Raw genomic sequence first — 16,384 nt, forward strand, 5'->3', positions numbered from 1 at the left:
ATGGCCTTTCTGTGGAAGAGCCTAATTAGGAGGGTCTGGGCAAAGCTCTGCTGGAGCAGCATCAAAAATTTAAGTTAAAAGTGGATTCAAATATGACTTGGTAGGGAGTGAGCATAGCCCTAGGCTACACTTAGAAAAAATGATTTTTGTTCTTTATTAGAGAACACAGTGGTTGCCTTATTAGCATTTTAAATAATAACATATAAACACACATTCTGCTTCAAATTTCAGTTTTGTATTTTTAATGAAATCGAACTACTTATTGTTAAAAGGGTAGATTTTGAAAATGTGGCCCCATATATAATCTTTAAGTCTTTTTATCTTTTCAAACTCCCGGGAGACACTATATATTCCTCTGTGAAATAACAGGTCACTGTATCTGGGATTATGATATGGGTCAGAGGAGGGAGGGACAAGTGGTTAGGTGTGTTTGGCTTATGAACAGCCTTTGAGGTATAACTGGTATACTTTCCCTACAATCATATAGGTGCGATTAGTCCCTGGGATAAATTTTCCCAGTTAATCTGTATTTAATATATGACATGTGTAAGGTTCTGTTCGAGTATGTAATACTCGTTGATACAAAGGAAAATATTGATATTTGAAGAGTCTGGGCATGATTCATGCACAGTTCATTTTATAACAAACTTTTGCCAATTCAGCATGAAGGGCAGTAGATGGAACAGTAAGCTATAAGTCAGCAGATGCTGGACTCAAGTCCTTAACACTAACCTTCTGAGGTTCATTTATCCTCATCTGGGAAATGCACCTTCCCTAGAGAGATTTTGTTAAGTTCATTCTAGTAAAGTGGTACAAATGCTCTGAAATGTGTGGTGTGCTCCACAAGTGACATAAAAGACCACTCCTACACACACGTGCATGGTGCACATGGTTTCAGAACATTTTGGAAGATGCTGTAGTAGTTAATAATATGTTGGTAGTATTTCATAGCTGAATTACTTAGGAATATGAGTTTAAATTGAAACTACAACATAATACAATAAGTAGATAGCTCACTATGATTTGGAATTATTATAATTATATTGGCCATGGTTATTTGGAAGCCATATTTGTTATAAGTAGAATGTTCTTCATTTGAGTATCAACTACTCTGGTGTTCTTTTTTTCTTTTTTGGGTAATCCCAACAGAATTCTTGATGAGGCTAAAAACATCTCCTTCAATGCCACTGCAGCCTTCAAAGCTTACAGCAATATTAAGGACTATATTGATGAAGCTGAGAAAATTGCCAAAGAAGCCAAAGGCCTTGCACATGAAGCTACAACACTGGTAAGAAATAAATAGTGTTGTGAACTGAGAATGGAGGGCCATTGGTTTGAATAAGTACCTAAATTATATTTCTCCAATTTAAATGAGCTCTGGAAAACTTTAGTACGTTAGAATATTAGTTTTGAATTCTTTTCAAAGGCTCTTTTCAAATTTTATCCAAAACAAACTTTCAATGTACTGTAATCATAGCAGAACTCTTCTCAGTCACCCACTACTACCCCTACTGATGAGGGTCTTGAAATTAATTTTCACAGATGCCAAACAGGTTTGTTCTACCAACTCAAAGAAGAAAAACAGTCAGACGTAAGATTCTGGACAGGGAAATGCATCACCTTTGGCTGCTGTCATTGTTCAAAATAAATTTGGAACTAACATTTTAGAGTTTTAGAGTTCCCAAGTATAGCACATTATCTAAATATCTTCAATAGTGACAAATCTTCATCCTTTACATGTAGCAACATTTTGTATGTTATAAACCTTGGTGATACTATTTTTGGTCAAAAATATTTTATAGAAAGTACATGCTGAGTTAAAATGTTCATAATCATCAATTACACCTTTGGCTTTATATAGAATCTTCCACATACAGCAGAATTTCAGAAAGAAAAAAAAAACACAATTCAGCATTCGATCGTAAATGAAATATGTGTAAATAAAGGGTGTTAAAGAAATAGATCAGTATCTCTTCTTCACTTTGGTATTGGACACAAAAGCTTTCTTGGATCTCAGGAATACTGGAGACATCTACCATAATTTTAGAGGGTTTATTTTGTGGTCATAATGAAAACATCACATTTTATCAGTAATTATTACTGTTTTGGTTTATCTGGAATGAGCTCCACTAATGCCATATGTTCTCTAGTTCTTATTCAAAATAGTGATACAATTATTGCAGAAACTTCCCTATGCTTAGTGATCCTTTCAAAATGGACCTATTTTTAAAATCTAAACTAAATTATTTATCTATCTTCTCATAGATAATTTTCTATTTTAAAGACCCTACTTTCCAAGTTCACCATTTTCGTCTAACCAATATTTTATTAGATGACTATTTTCAGCATCTAGCACAGTGCCTGGTAAATAGTAGGCACTCATGAATGAATAAATGAGAAAAAAATGAATGTCATTCTAATTGACATCTTTTATGCCTATATACAATATTTTGCACCAATAAAAATTTTACTATTGTCATTATTTTATCCTTATAAACTTTGAATATTTTATAGTAAAGAGATGTTTAATTTCACCCAAATTTAATATTATCACTTTACACTTAGGTTACTCTCAATTTTATGCCAACATGAAATATGTGCTTTTTCTCACCACCGATTCCGTATGTACGTGATAGGATAGCCAACCTCAAACTTAGAACTAGGATGAGTTGTAACTCATTACATAACCCCTTATTATCATGGTTCCTTCTCTCTTTCCATAAACTTTGTAAAAGTAATTAACTTTCTGAAAAATTACAAAGTTAATGCTAAAGAGAATCACTGATTTATTAAATGGCTAACAGCAAACACAAAGAAGACTGATTAGTCCTAAAAAGTGATATTTTCAGTGGAGAAAAGTCAGGGGGCACGCTGTTCTGTGAAATCACCTGCAGTGAATGATCCGTGTTTATTCTCATGACTGACTCTCATCCTGCACCTTACCTGTCATTTCTGAGGCCTGACTTTCTTCAGATTCAATGTGCCTCCTTCCTGGCTTATACTCACCTCACTCAGTGAGAGTACAATAACTGCAAAGGACTGAGAGAGAGTAAGTGTTGGAGACCCTCGTTGGCATGTTTAGGGAAGGGTTTCCATGCTGCTGAAGTGAGGAGTCTTATGCTAAAGTCATAGACCTTCTTTTATCTTCTTTTCTTTACTCTATCATAGCTTTATTTTCCACTTATCTCCCCTGCAGTTACTCCACACTTTATTTACTCTTTTGGTACTGTTTTCTGAAAACAGTCAGTCTTTTGCTCAAAATTTAAAATTTAAATTAAATAATCCATATGTCTGAGGAGTCTTTTGTTTTCTTCCTGATAGTTCACTTCCTTGTGAGAAGGGTATGTGTAGGCCTTCCCCTATCCCATGCAGTCATTGGGTTAGTTAGAAAAAAACTGTCCCCACTGGGTGAGATATGCCAAGGCACACAGCATAGTGAGCAGTGCCTTGGCCAATTGCATCTTCCCTTGGAGTGAACTTTTGGGTCAGATATGAACTGCACAGCCCCAGCAACCTGGGCTTCGGAAGATACTAGGCCTCTGTGCTTGCTCCCTGCTCTGCGCGGTCAGCTTCTATCGCCTGCTGCCTCCATTTCACTACTTGGTGACTGTGCTGTTTTGTTTTATTTCTACTTCATTTTTCCAGAAAAGAATGTTTCGGATTAAAATTTAAACTGACAATAGACACTCAGTAGACAGAAACATGGATAATCACAAAAGACCCCCTGAGTATTTCACTCTCACTGTTTTATACATAATATTTTATGGTTTTCACATAGATAACCTGCTGTATAGTAGCTGATCACTAAATGTAGATTGCCCCCATCATCTCTTAACACTGATGCTAGAATCTAGAATGACTGCTATGTTCTAGATTTTTAGAATTGACAAGATATTTACATTTCCACAAGAAATAAGTTGAATGGAGAAGAAAATTTCAGAAGAAAAATATAATTATTTTTCCTATGCAGTTTGAGACAATGTCTGACTGAATATCTGTTTGAATGTAGATATCATGTGGGATTTTTTTAATTAATCAGAGTTAGATTTCTGAAATCAAATCAGGGGGAGAAGATAGCAGATCAGAATTTGAGGATTAGGTCTGTCTTTTAATTAAGCGTATTGCACAGTCTCTTTGATCCCTCCCTTGGCTTAGTTCCTATAGTACAGTCCACAGACCTTAGAATTTAATTTTTAAATCTAATTTAATATTCAATCTTCAATTAAATAAGATTATATCTTACTCTTACCATTGACATAGGGTGCCTAGATGAGGTGCTTATGAACTACTTATTAATAAGTATGAGGTACTAAAGCATGCCCACATTTTCAATTTCTCTTTAAATTTTTTAGCCACATATTTAATATACTTAATGTGTAAATAGCATGATGAAACAATATATAGGATAATCAGAGATAAATAGAATTCTGATTTGCCCTCAAACTAGCAGTAATCATTTATTTGTCATGCTAATAAATATAATGCTTTCCAACTTTTACCTACATACTTTATTCTTTTTCTTTATGATAAATTTTGTTTCTTCCTATTATCATTCTTTCCTTAATATTATTAATATTCCAATAATTTCTTTTTTATTAGTTTTTGAGTCCTTATAGTAGCAAGATTCTTTTGACACTACTGCTATTGGTCAATAAATCATATAGTTAAATGCTGTGAATCTTTCAATAGTATGATTAAAGATTAGGAATTTCTACTGAGTGTTTGTTTAGAAATGTGGTCATGTATTCTCTTCAGTCTGTATTATTTACTATTTGCTTTTGTAATTGGATGAACCCAAATACATAAAGAATTCTTGCAAGGTCATTTTTGATTTTTTATTTCCTATATAAAGGGCTGGGCAAATATTAGCAGAGTATATATTATTTCCAAAAGACCAATAAAATATAGTGTCAGTCAAGTTGTAAACTTTAACTCCCATATGCCTTGTATTTTATTCCATCATCCACTACTTAGAAATCAAACAATAATTTTGACTTCTTATCAATATCTATATTCTTTGGAATTTAAATTTTACACTAGTGTAGTACAAATGGAAAAGTGATATAAATCCATAATTGATATGGCAATCTGCTAAGAAAACTAGTGAGCATTTCTTCTTCATCAGCAATTCAGCAACTTATCTAAGAACCAAGTGTTTCACACAATAGCAAATATGAAAAAGCCAGTGGGGATTTAAGCTACCTAGAAAAATGTTGAATCTGTGTGTGAAAATAGTGTTCATTAAGCCATCCTGACTTTAGACTTTAGTGATTTTCTTTGTACAGAATACACTCATTCAAGTCAATAACTTTAAAAAATTTATTGGAAATAGAGAAGCAAACTTGTATGATCCAGTATTGGACATATTTAAAACTTCAGGGCACAAAATGTTAAAAATCAAAGCTTTATGCCATTAGTCAGAACTCAGGAACTCTATAATGCAACATAAGTTTGAACTGATTTTATTCTAGGCAGCTGTGCTCTCAGACCTGGTATTTGGGATTTCTATTTGGAGTGGAATAATTAACAGATATAATTGCCATGCGTGTTTGATTCTGGACATTAACTGGAAAGAAAACCTATGCCCTCTGAGGATATTCTTTAACTTGGTAGACACTTCTCTATTGCCTTGATTCAAAATCAAGATTCCTTGTAATCTCTGCTCCTCCTACCCTCAATATCTTGTCTAGTTCCTGCCTCATTATAGCAAGCTAGTGGCACCTGTAGATTCTAGAGCAATGGCTGTCATGCTATAATTGGTGAAAACCTATTCTCAGTTATATATTTTTGAACCCTCTTCTTAATTGTCTTTCTTGGTGTTCTCATTAAGCTGAAAATTCACAGTCGCCAATTCTAAATTCTCATAACTTTGAGGATTCCTATTTCATCCCTGAGTCTCCTTTATATACTAAATCGCTTTTGGTCTTCCAGAGACTCATCTAACCGCACTTCCGTCTTTGGACATAATGTGCAAAGCCAGGATCTACAGATTTCTAATCAAGGCCATCTCTCTGTGGCTTGTTTTTTATTTACTTATCTTTTTTATTTACTATTTTATTTTAATATCTTGTAGTATTTTTTAAATATCAGTTATAGTAAAATACCCTTAAAATTAATGCACAATGATATTTTTATTTTAAAATTGTATATGATCTTTTTCATTATTAAAAAATTCATGTCCATTATAGAAAAATAGGAAATACAGACAAGCAAGAGAGAGAAAATATAAAATGTGCATAATCCTACCAACCACAAATAAATACTTTTACTATGTTGTTTATCCCTCTATACCCTTCTTATGCAAATAGTTTTTGTACAAAGGGTAATTTTTACATAACTCTTTTTAGATTAATAAGCAATTAATGTCACATGCACATTTTTGGATATTCTCAAAAAGTTCCACTAAAATGTATATAATCTAGATTCTACCATTTCTTCTGAGTATTTATTTTATTATAGTAAGAAAGTTCTGATTTTTAACAGCTGCCCAACATACCAAATATAATTTCTTTGATATATACTTTACATAAGCACATTGCAGCTAATGATCAGTCCTGACATACACCTCTGCACATTTCTAAGAGTTAGTTTTCTTTTTAAACATTTTTAAATTTAAACTCATGTAAGTTACATATTATCTTGGCATAGTATCTTTTTGGAAATGTACATGACTTATCTTTTCAAATAAATTATTTCTAAAATAAATAATAAAGAAGTAATGGACTAGGTCATAAACCATGCTGATGAATTTTCAGTTACTAATTTTTTTTAAGAAGCAAAAACAAAAACGAAAAGAAATGTTCTGCATCTCTCCTGAGAGCCAATTCTTTCAATGAATTTAGAAAATATAGCCCTAATAAAGAAGTTATTTGAGGCACAATTAAAAAATAATAAAATTATAACATAAAAAGTAAGATAAACAATAACTTTTAAATTTGCTTATTTAAATAATAAATCACTGAGATACAGGTTTACTATCCTGATAAACTTCAGATCTCATCTTCACATCTTCTCCTATTAAAGCCTACAATAACAGAACACTTGGATATTTTCATATACTGTTATGGCAGTAATTATTTTCTTTATAAAGAATTTTTTTGTTTCTCCATTTCATTATAGTTCCTTCAGTGAAGGCAAAGTCTTTCCATCTTTCATTAATCAGAGCTTACTTCCTGTTGTGCTTGAAACACCTAAAAACTTTCACTTAGTAAATCAATATTCATCTATTAATCAATGACATGATGCTTTAATAAGAGTCGCTATAAATATTTAACAAATAGTAGGAAGAAGAAAACTTAGATGTACTAAAAGCCAATTAAATCTTTACAGATTTCGTTTCATTTCTTTCTGTATTTTTCCTTCTTTAATGTCTTATATTATCTCATGTTTTCTATAAATGATTATTAACTAATAAAAACATGTAACTTGCATATAAAATATTCTAAATTGTATAATGTACTATAATAAAAGTTCTTATCTAATTTATAATTAAAGAGAAGAATTAAATGTTTAGAAAAATACAATTTCTAAAAAGCAGGAACAAAATGTCTTGCAACTCTAAGAACCTCATTTATATTTTACATATGCTGTAGGCACAGCTCAGAAACTCAGATATGATGCTAATGAATATGTATGAAGTATAATTAGCCTGGAAAATGCTGCTTCATCACCTGTTCTAATATTGTCGATGTTCTTCAGTGCCTTACTAAACAATGTTGGAAAAGGAACTCTCCAAATTTCAATGAGTTAAAACAGTTCTGTTCATACATAACATGTTGGTGTTTTCCATTCTGCTGTCCCATGAAAGCCTTGTCTTTAAACCTAGATTATCAGTATATTACTTGTAAATGCCATCAGCTCTTTAATATTTTGGAACACATCTCAAAACATCAAAACCTGTCTTATTCCTCCACATCCTTTGAACCCAAACCTTTCATTTCTCCTGCCTTTACCTGAGGATATAACTCTCTTTTCTCTGGTCTATACTATTAAACCGATGTCTTCTTTTCTTCCCACACAGCTGCATAAGTCATCTTTCTAGACTATGGCTCTGATCATACTCTCCTACTCAGAAACTTTCAATGGCTCCACATTGCTTATTGTCCAGTTTCCTTAGTCTGACATTTAAACTTCCCAGAAATTGACTCCAATCTCTCTGAAAGCCTTAGTTCTTCATGCTACCATGTATAAATTCTAGTCCTTTGCAACTGAAATATTTGTCTCCTAGCCACATATCAAAATTTCCTACCTCCTTGCCTTCCCTTACTATGTTGCTACCATATCCTCCATACTCCTCTATGTACCACCTACCTCTTATAGCTGAGCAAAGAGTGATCGACTAAAGATCCAGGTAGAAATCACTGTCTTTCTGGACAGTAGGAAAGATAAGATGCCTGGAAGCAAAAGACAGACAAGTTCACAGATACAAGAAGATAGGAAAATAGCAGTATGAAAGTTTATTAGCAGATGCACTTCAGTCAGAGCTCAGCCATGTTGCTAGATGAAGGTGTAAGAGTCCAATGGAAGATCAGTAAGTTGATAATCATCCAGTCAGACTAATCAGAAAAATTTAGAAAGTTCACTAATATCTCATGTCAAGAATAAAAGAGGTGAAATCACTATAATTCCCACAAACAGTAAAGGGTAAGAGAATATTATAAACAACTTTATACCAAAAATTTAACAATTTGAATAAAATGAACACATTCTTTGAAAATCACAAACTACTAAAATTCACTTACAAATAAATAATTGAATAACCCTATATTAGAGAATTTAATGTGTACTTAAAAACCTTCACATATACACAAACACAGAGAGACAGAGACAGAGAAAAACAGAGACACACAGAGAGAGAGTCAGTTTCAGATAACTTTACTCTTGAATTTCACCAAATATTTAAGGAAGAAATGATGTCTTCACAGAATTGAAGAGGAGAAAATATATCCCATCTCATTCCATGAAGCCAGTTTTACTCCGATATAAACCAAAGACATTACAAAAAAAATGAAATTTATAGATCAGTATCACTCATGAATATAAATGCAAAATTTATTGACAAAGTTATAACAAATCAAATCCAACCATTTATTAAGACAAGCCACAACTATGGAAATATATTTGCAAATTACATATCTGACGAAGGATTTGTGTTTAGGTTATATAAAAATATCTTTCAAAACTCAATAAGAATTACCCAATAAAAAATTGGAAAAAAAGATTTAAATAGACACTTCGCCAAAGAAGATGGCAAATAACCCATGAAAATATTCTGAACATTATTAGTCACAAGGGAAATGCAAATTAAAATCAAAACAATGTACACACCTACTAGAATGTCTAAAATATAAAAAAGACCGACTATATCAAGTATTGGCAAGAATGTAGGCAAATGTAAAGCTCATAACTGCTGGTAAGAATTTAAAATAGTACAAATAATTTCTCTTTCAAGAGTATTATGTCTGGGATAACCTGAATTCAGATTTACAACTTCAGCAGTAAGTATTTAGCATTCTCTAGCTGTACTCGCACCCTGAAATACTTCTCCAATTTAAAATTTGCACATAAGTTCCCATTTGATCTGTTTCTTGGTATACATGTATTACATAATGATTGCTGAGGAGCAAATACTATTAAAATGGATAACTAGACATTTAAATTAAATGATTATTTTCCTATTTTATTCTGTTATCTTTGTGTCATCTCTTTTAAGCCAAGCCTCAACAAATATACTTTGCTAGGAAACAATTGTGCCTCAAAGACTGCCATTTAGGAAATTTTGTTTTGCCATAGTACTTTGAGATGAGTTTAGAAAAGAAGCAGTGTTCTTTCTCATTTCAACACCAGCGAGACCAGAAATACTCTCCTATTTACTCTACAACTCAAGGGAAATGTGCTTCGGGATAAAGTCAGTGGATGTGTTTAGATGTTAATCTGCTTGACCATTCTTCAGCATTTAATAATACTGACCAAGTACCATCCTTGTAACATTGCTTGCCATCATGCTTTGATCCACTTCTTAATCCCTTCATTTCCATAATATTATACTCTCCTGATTTCTCTTTGTTCTCTCTGGAATCTGAGTCGCCTTGTCAACTCCATTTTCTATGTTTGGCCCTTAAATTTTGGAAATCCGAGGGTTCTCTTCGAAGCCTTCCCTTCTTTCAATGAACAGTCTCAACTTTAATTACCAATATGTGCTGATAATTTATAATTCTAAATCGGTAGCCTAGAATGCTCTTCTGAAAGTAAGCTCAGTATAACAACTACCTGCTACATATTTCTACTCCATAATTCTATGGTTTTAGATATGTGACATGTCTTTTTCTATCTACAGGCAACAGGTCCTCAGGGTTCATTAAAGGAGGGTGCCAAAGGCTCTCTTCAGAAAAGCTTCGGTATCCTTAATGAAGCCAAGAAGTTAGCAAATGATGTCAAAGGTTAGTGCCCTCTCTCATTATTTTCTGGTTAATTTGCAGTTACAACTGGTAGACTATTTTATCACATGGTTGGAAAAAGCATGATTTTTATGATTATTTTTATTGTCTAGATTTAATGCAGGTAAACTATCTCACATTTTTACACTATTTTGTCTTCACTCTCATTTTGCATTTGGTAATGTTTCATAATTTTAAATCTAATTTCTATAGCATCATTTCATCTACATCTAAAGTTTAATAGCTTTTAAATGGAAGTATAATACATTTTTAAGCACACTGAACCCTGCTTTCTTCTGCCTTTGAAAGTGATAGTCACAAAGGAATAAATTAGGCAAATGTAGCATAAATGTTCTTGTGAAACTTTCAATTTTGTTAGGTCATATTTTTACAAAGTTTTGACACCTTTTAAAAATGTTTTTTATATATTTTGTTCCTAATTCCAGGATCAAAGTACATAAAACATCTACCCTGATATATTATCACTTTTGCATTTAAAATACATTATTCAATATAGCTGATCTCTAGATAAGCTATTATATTATTTCATTCAAATATCTTCTGGTTTTTATTTGAATTGTGTTCTTTTTCTCTCTCTAGCCTCATCTTACCATTTTCTGGCTTGCATCAATCTCTCCAATCTTACTGAAATATTCATGGTCCTTCTGAAACTTGCTACCATTTCAAGCCTCCATGTTTCACAGTGGTAGTTCTTCTCTTGAGAATGCCTCATCATCCTTCCTTCTTTTTCATGTAACTACCTTCTACCAGACCTCTAAGATTTAGTTTAAATGTCATTGTCTCTAGGAAACCCAACACTCCATCTGAATTGTATGCCCCTCCTTTTTGTCATATTTTTCTCATAGACTTGCCAAACCACTATAACAATGAGTTTAAATTCCATCTTCTTGAGGACATTCTCAAGGTCTTCTTTTTAACTTTGTATTTCTAGTATATATTATCACTGCTCAAATCAGAAAATATGCATATTTTTTAAATAAAGGAACGATATCAGTCTTTATTAACCTTAGAGAGAGAAAAAGTTTGATAATAATTTATATTTGTCACTTTAGTGACAAATAGTCCTTAGTCTCTAATAAAGGCTGCTCTGGAATTACAAGAGTCACCTGCATTATAGATGGTGCTTTGACAGTTAAATGCTGTGAACTCTGTATCACAGGTGAAATAAAATGCTATATATACATAATTCTGTGCAGGAGATTGCTCTTGTTATAACCCGAAGAGTAACTATAGAGAATCAAGACCTGTTTTGCTATTGGACAAATTCAGTTGATCTCATTACTTTGTGGTCACTCCTTCCTGTCTGATACCCTTGCCTAGAGCTGGGACCAGGGTAAGGCAAATGAGGTGAGTGAGTTGTGCAAGTGCAGAGTCAGGTCCTGTTTTATTTAAAATTTTAATATTTTGTTCACCATTGACATTTTTCGAATTATTTTTATTTTTCTAAATATTACAATAAAATAGTTTATCTTGTTTTTTGGGGGAGGAGCATTTTTTGTCACTCCTTTAAACTTCATACCTAAGGTGAATGTCTCAGTTGCTTTACCCTAATCCCAGCCCTGACCTTCCCTCTATTTCTCTCACAAACACTGGTATTATGAAAATGAACAAAGAATTCTATTTTTAGGGATTTTTTTCAAGGGAAAAAGAAATCTAAGGATAGGCACGAAAGAAAGGGTTAAGAAACAGAAATGTTCATTAGTTTAAATATCTTTTTTTGTATTTTAGGTAGTACATTATTTAAAGTAATGAAAACTCACAAACTACTCAAGTAATAATTCCTCCAGAAATCTAAGCCAAGGCTCTGACGGAGATGGGAATGTTTTCTTGCTACATTATGACATCCTTCTGATTTGTGGCCAATTACACAACTTATAAAATGGCTGTTAATCAGAGAAATGCCATATATTACCACTAGGAGCTGCTGAAATAGGCCCTACAGAGCAAAACTCATGACAGCAGCTATTAAAATAGAGATTTAGTCATTTCTCTCTCTGTAGTGCCTGGAGTTAGAAGGAATAAAAATCATGAGGCCAGTATATCCTCCACATTTCTCATTCGTTACTTGGTTCAATTCAGTACAATCCAGTTAGTTTGTGAGCTTTAGTCATGAATGACTTAGTGCTGCTCCCTGCCATTTTTATGTTGTCCTCGCCTTGAGGGAGTCGGGAGCCAGGAGCAATTTGTTTGGCTTTTTAATTTTTGAATATACATTTGTTAAAAGTGAATTTGCCCTTGTGCGCATTTCAGATTGGAAGCCAGTCTACAGTGCACTGATTGACTGTCTGTGGAGAGAAAAATACTTTTGTTGATGGATATGGAGCTTGGTACAAATTGATGATTGAAAGAGTTAGATGATGAATTAATACCAACAGGTGAATTAATACTACTGTGCAGATTAACAAGAGATTTTGTCAGTAAAATAGCCAGTTGGTTCTCATGGAATGTGTACTGGGCAAGGAATGAAGTAGAGGATGGTATATAAGAAGAATGCAAATACTAAGATTTTATAATCATATACCTTATATCACTTTTCAATTTTATTTACTTCTTAATTTGTCCCTAATTTTTGTCTTTGCTCAAAATAAGTAGAATTATTTAATGACTTAGGAACAAGCATAACATTTCTGTAAAATGGGTGACGCTCACATAAAATAAAAAGATATATTCCCTAGCCCGAGGATTTTGAATCAGTGAATTATATGACATGTGGTGCCACCCACCACACACAACAATACCAAAATTATTCCAAATATTAAGTATTATAAATAAATTAATACTTTCCTTTTATATTGTGCTTCTCCAAACATTCACTCATTCAGTCCAGACAAGTGTATCAGAAAGGTTCTGTGATCATGAATTTAATACAATTTCAATTACTAACTTGTTAAAATTCTATGTTTTTTTTTTTAATTATTTGATTAGAAAAAGGATAAACAGGAATACTACAATGTTGTTAAACCAAAGTCTGGCACAGGAGTTCAATTTTCTCTAATGCATTCTTTTAATATATTAAAAGTATGCATGCATCTTTTGAATTCACATACTACCATTTGCCAGGATCAGCCTTTCCATAAGTAGCTGTATGAAAAACAAACAAGGTCAGCTCTATTGATAAAAAAAAAAAAAAAAAAAATCAATTTAGGACTATATGGATGACATCAAGTCTGGATCTCCAAGCCTACCATAGTCCAGGGAACAAAGCAATCTTTTCTTGCAGAAATTACTGATTTCTCATACACAGTTTTAGTTTCTCCTTTGGAGCGTGAATAGAGAAAAATCAAGAAAGTAAAACCAGGTTGGATTCAGTTTAGGAGTTGAAACAAAATGTGGCAAAATAATGGCAAATATGGAAAGGCAGGTCTATTGGAGCCAAAGAGCACTTTCCTACTTACAAGTAATAAAATTTAGTGTCTTTTAGGGTATCCTGCTGGCCATAACAAAAACTAGCAGGCCTGTGGTCAGGCTTCCAAGCTTGTTCTAAAGGTACCGTTCACAGTTTCAGTGTCTGATTGTTTTTGTTTCTCATTCTGTGGCCTGGAGGGAGAACTCCCCTCTCCTGAGATATCCTGTCTTTGGCTATTCTGCCACCAGAAATGTGTCCCTTCTCTTCTCTCCTCCGGCTTCTCACTATGACCCTGTAGGAGGAAAAAGAGTATATTCAATTGTAGGTAAACAGTTTCTGAAGTTCCACTAGGCTCAGTGCCCATGTTGAACAAGATCTAATTTGGCATTTTTGGATCAGTACAGAGTTTCTCAGTAGTATGCCTCTTTATAGACACAGGTCCCATTAAGTGATGTCAGAGGTTCCAATTTATTGTCACTCTTATATACAAATCTAGGCAAAAGAGGCGGCCAGAGATAGGACACATCCCAAACTGTGAGAGCAACTGGGGAAAGGGAAGCATAGGAATAATATCATGAAAGAGGGCTAGCAGTACAAAAATGTGGAAAAGACTATGTGTAGCAACTTCATCAAATCAATCGACAGGAGGCCAGGAACAGGAACACACTTCTTGATTTTGCCCAGCTTTCATCTTGGCACAGCTGCCCTCTCCTCTGCACAGGTCTCAGGAGCCTGTGACTGGATCATGGGGTTGCCTTAAGGAACAGTTTCTTTAGAAATCTCAATATTAAGAGACAAAGGACTATACAAATGGATGAAAAATTATTGTAAACTGGCTTGAGGGAAATTGTACTTCTTTATATTCTTAAAATATACAAAGCTAAATTATAAAGTTAACAAATTATGAAGAGGAAACATATATAATAATTTAGTAAAGTTGGCCATCTCTTGTATGTAAAATAAAATCATTTAAGTCAAAGAAACACTAACAATTTGAATAAACTGCATGTATGTAGTAAAGCCAACACTTTAGCCCAAATTAGTTTGGCTTCAAAGCCGATGCTTTTAACCACTGCTGGACAAAAACTCTGGGCCTCTGCCATAGTCCAGAAGATAACAAATTAGCATTCATGGCCATGACAAAATTTTTTATAAACGAATAAATAGATGAGTGCTTGAGAGTAAAAGGAATCTCTCATTACCAAGAAGATCCAAATCAAACTTTCCGCATGACCTCATACAGATCATTTTCCTATTCTGAACTTTCTGCTTCAGAACTACAGATAGAAACATTGCAGAGATTAACCTAGTCCCTAATTCAGAAGAAGCCTCTAGAACAAAAGATAAAGCACATTCATAAGAAACAGAAATTATGTGGATTAAATTTTGTTTTGCAAAAAAATCCTGAAGAAAACATATTTCTTCAGTTTTTGGTAGAGGAGAAAATCAGAAGTGATAATGAGTCTGTACAAGAAGTAGTTCATAATAAGACAAATGTTATGGTAATGGAAATGTTCATTGCAAAATGTTTAGATGGCGATTTGGCAACTGATTATATCTGACCAGAAGCTTTCAAAATTAATAGCAGTTCTACAGATTTCATCCTTGTGAATGAAGGATTCTCTCAATGTATTTATTTGTGCTCTGTTCATATTAAGAAAAAAATAAAAATAAAAATTGCATTTGAGGAACTTGATTAGTTAAATTTGAATAATCAAATAGAACATTTCCATTAAATCTAAAAATCTCATTTTTATATTAATTTGAAAATGAGGGCTATATACATATGTTTAGAAAATATAATAGGGAAATAAACAAAGTTAGGTTCTGGATCGAGCAGTTTAAATGAAGAAGAAAGTGAGTTATAAATAAAATTGAAAACTGACACACACCAGGGCAATTATCAAACCAATGTGAATTATCAAATGAATGTGAATTATTTTGTTACCATTTACTACCTGCCTATGATAAATCCAATATTTTCTCACACATCCTATAATTTATTTCTCATATCAATTATACAAAGGAGGGTGTTATTTTTATTTTATACGCGTAAAAAGGAATAGAAATATCATTGGAACCCACATCTTCCAAATCTACAACCTATAATGATTTTACAGCACCACACTGCTTTTTCTAAATGCTAGAATTTTGTAAAAGAAAACATTATTGACAATCAAAGAAATTACTTTTACCAGGTTTATTTTGAGATATTACATAGTTTAGTTCAATATTACCAGTTCTAATTTAACTGAACTTTAATTCTTATTTTAGCACAGTGTCAAGAACATAGTACACATGAGTAAATGCATATTATTAGTGGAAGTAACTTACAACTCTGTCTACTGAATTTCATTATGAATATCTCTACTTTGGACAATGCCAGTGGTTATGTAACCAAGGGAAATGATATTGTTGGGCATGTTCACAGTCTACCCCGGATGCCCTGCTTCCTTCCCTTTATGAGCTCTTTCTCTGTCAAACACTATCCTGCACATTTGTCTTCTCATGTGTGAGGACAGGGTGAGAAAGGGAAAACCAAAGCTGAAGAAGTGTGTGTATGTAACCTTTTTGGTTCAAT

General features: G+C 33.0%; 1 protein-coding gene across 6 annotated transcripts in view; it reads left to right on the forward strand.

Moving 5' to 3' along the window:
* LAMA2 (laminin subunit alpha 2) overlaps positions 1-16,384 on the forward strand; it is a 485,514-nt gene that overhangs the window by 397,210 nt on the left and 71,920 nt on the right. For all 6 annotated transcript variants that reach the window (XM_036217753.1, XM_036217800.1, XM_036217769.1 and 3 more), the window contains 2 exons: positions 1,150-1,288; positions 10,337-10,439. In XM_036217753.1, the coding sequence (XP_036073646.1) occupies positions 1,150-1,288; positions 10,337-10,439 (242 nt within the window). The remainder of the gene's footprint in view (positions 1-1,149; positions 1,289-10,336; positions 10,440-16,384) is intronic.

The sequence above is a fragment of the Rousettus aegyptiacus genome, unplaced genomic scaffold (genome assembly GCF_014176215.1).
Source record: "Rousettus aegyptiacus isolate mRouAeg1 unplaced genomic scaffold, mRouAeg1.p scaffold_m13_p_1, whole genome shotgun sequence".
NCBI classification, from domain to species: domain Eukaryota; kingdom Metazoa; phylum Chordata; class Mammalia; order Chiroptera; family Pteropodidae; genus Rousettus; species Rousettus aegyptiacus.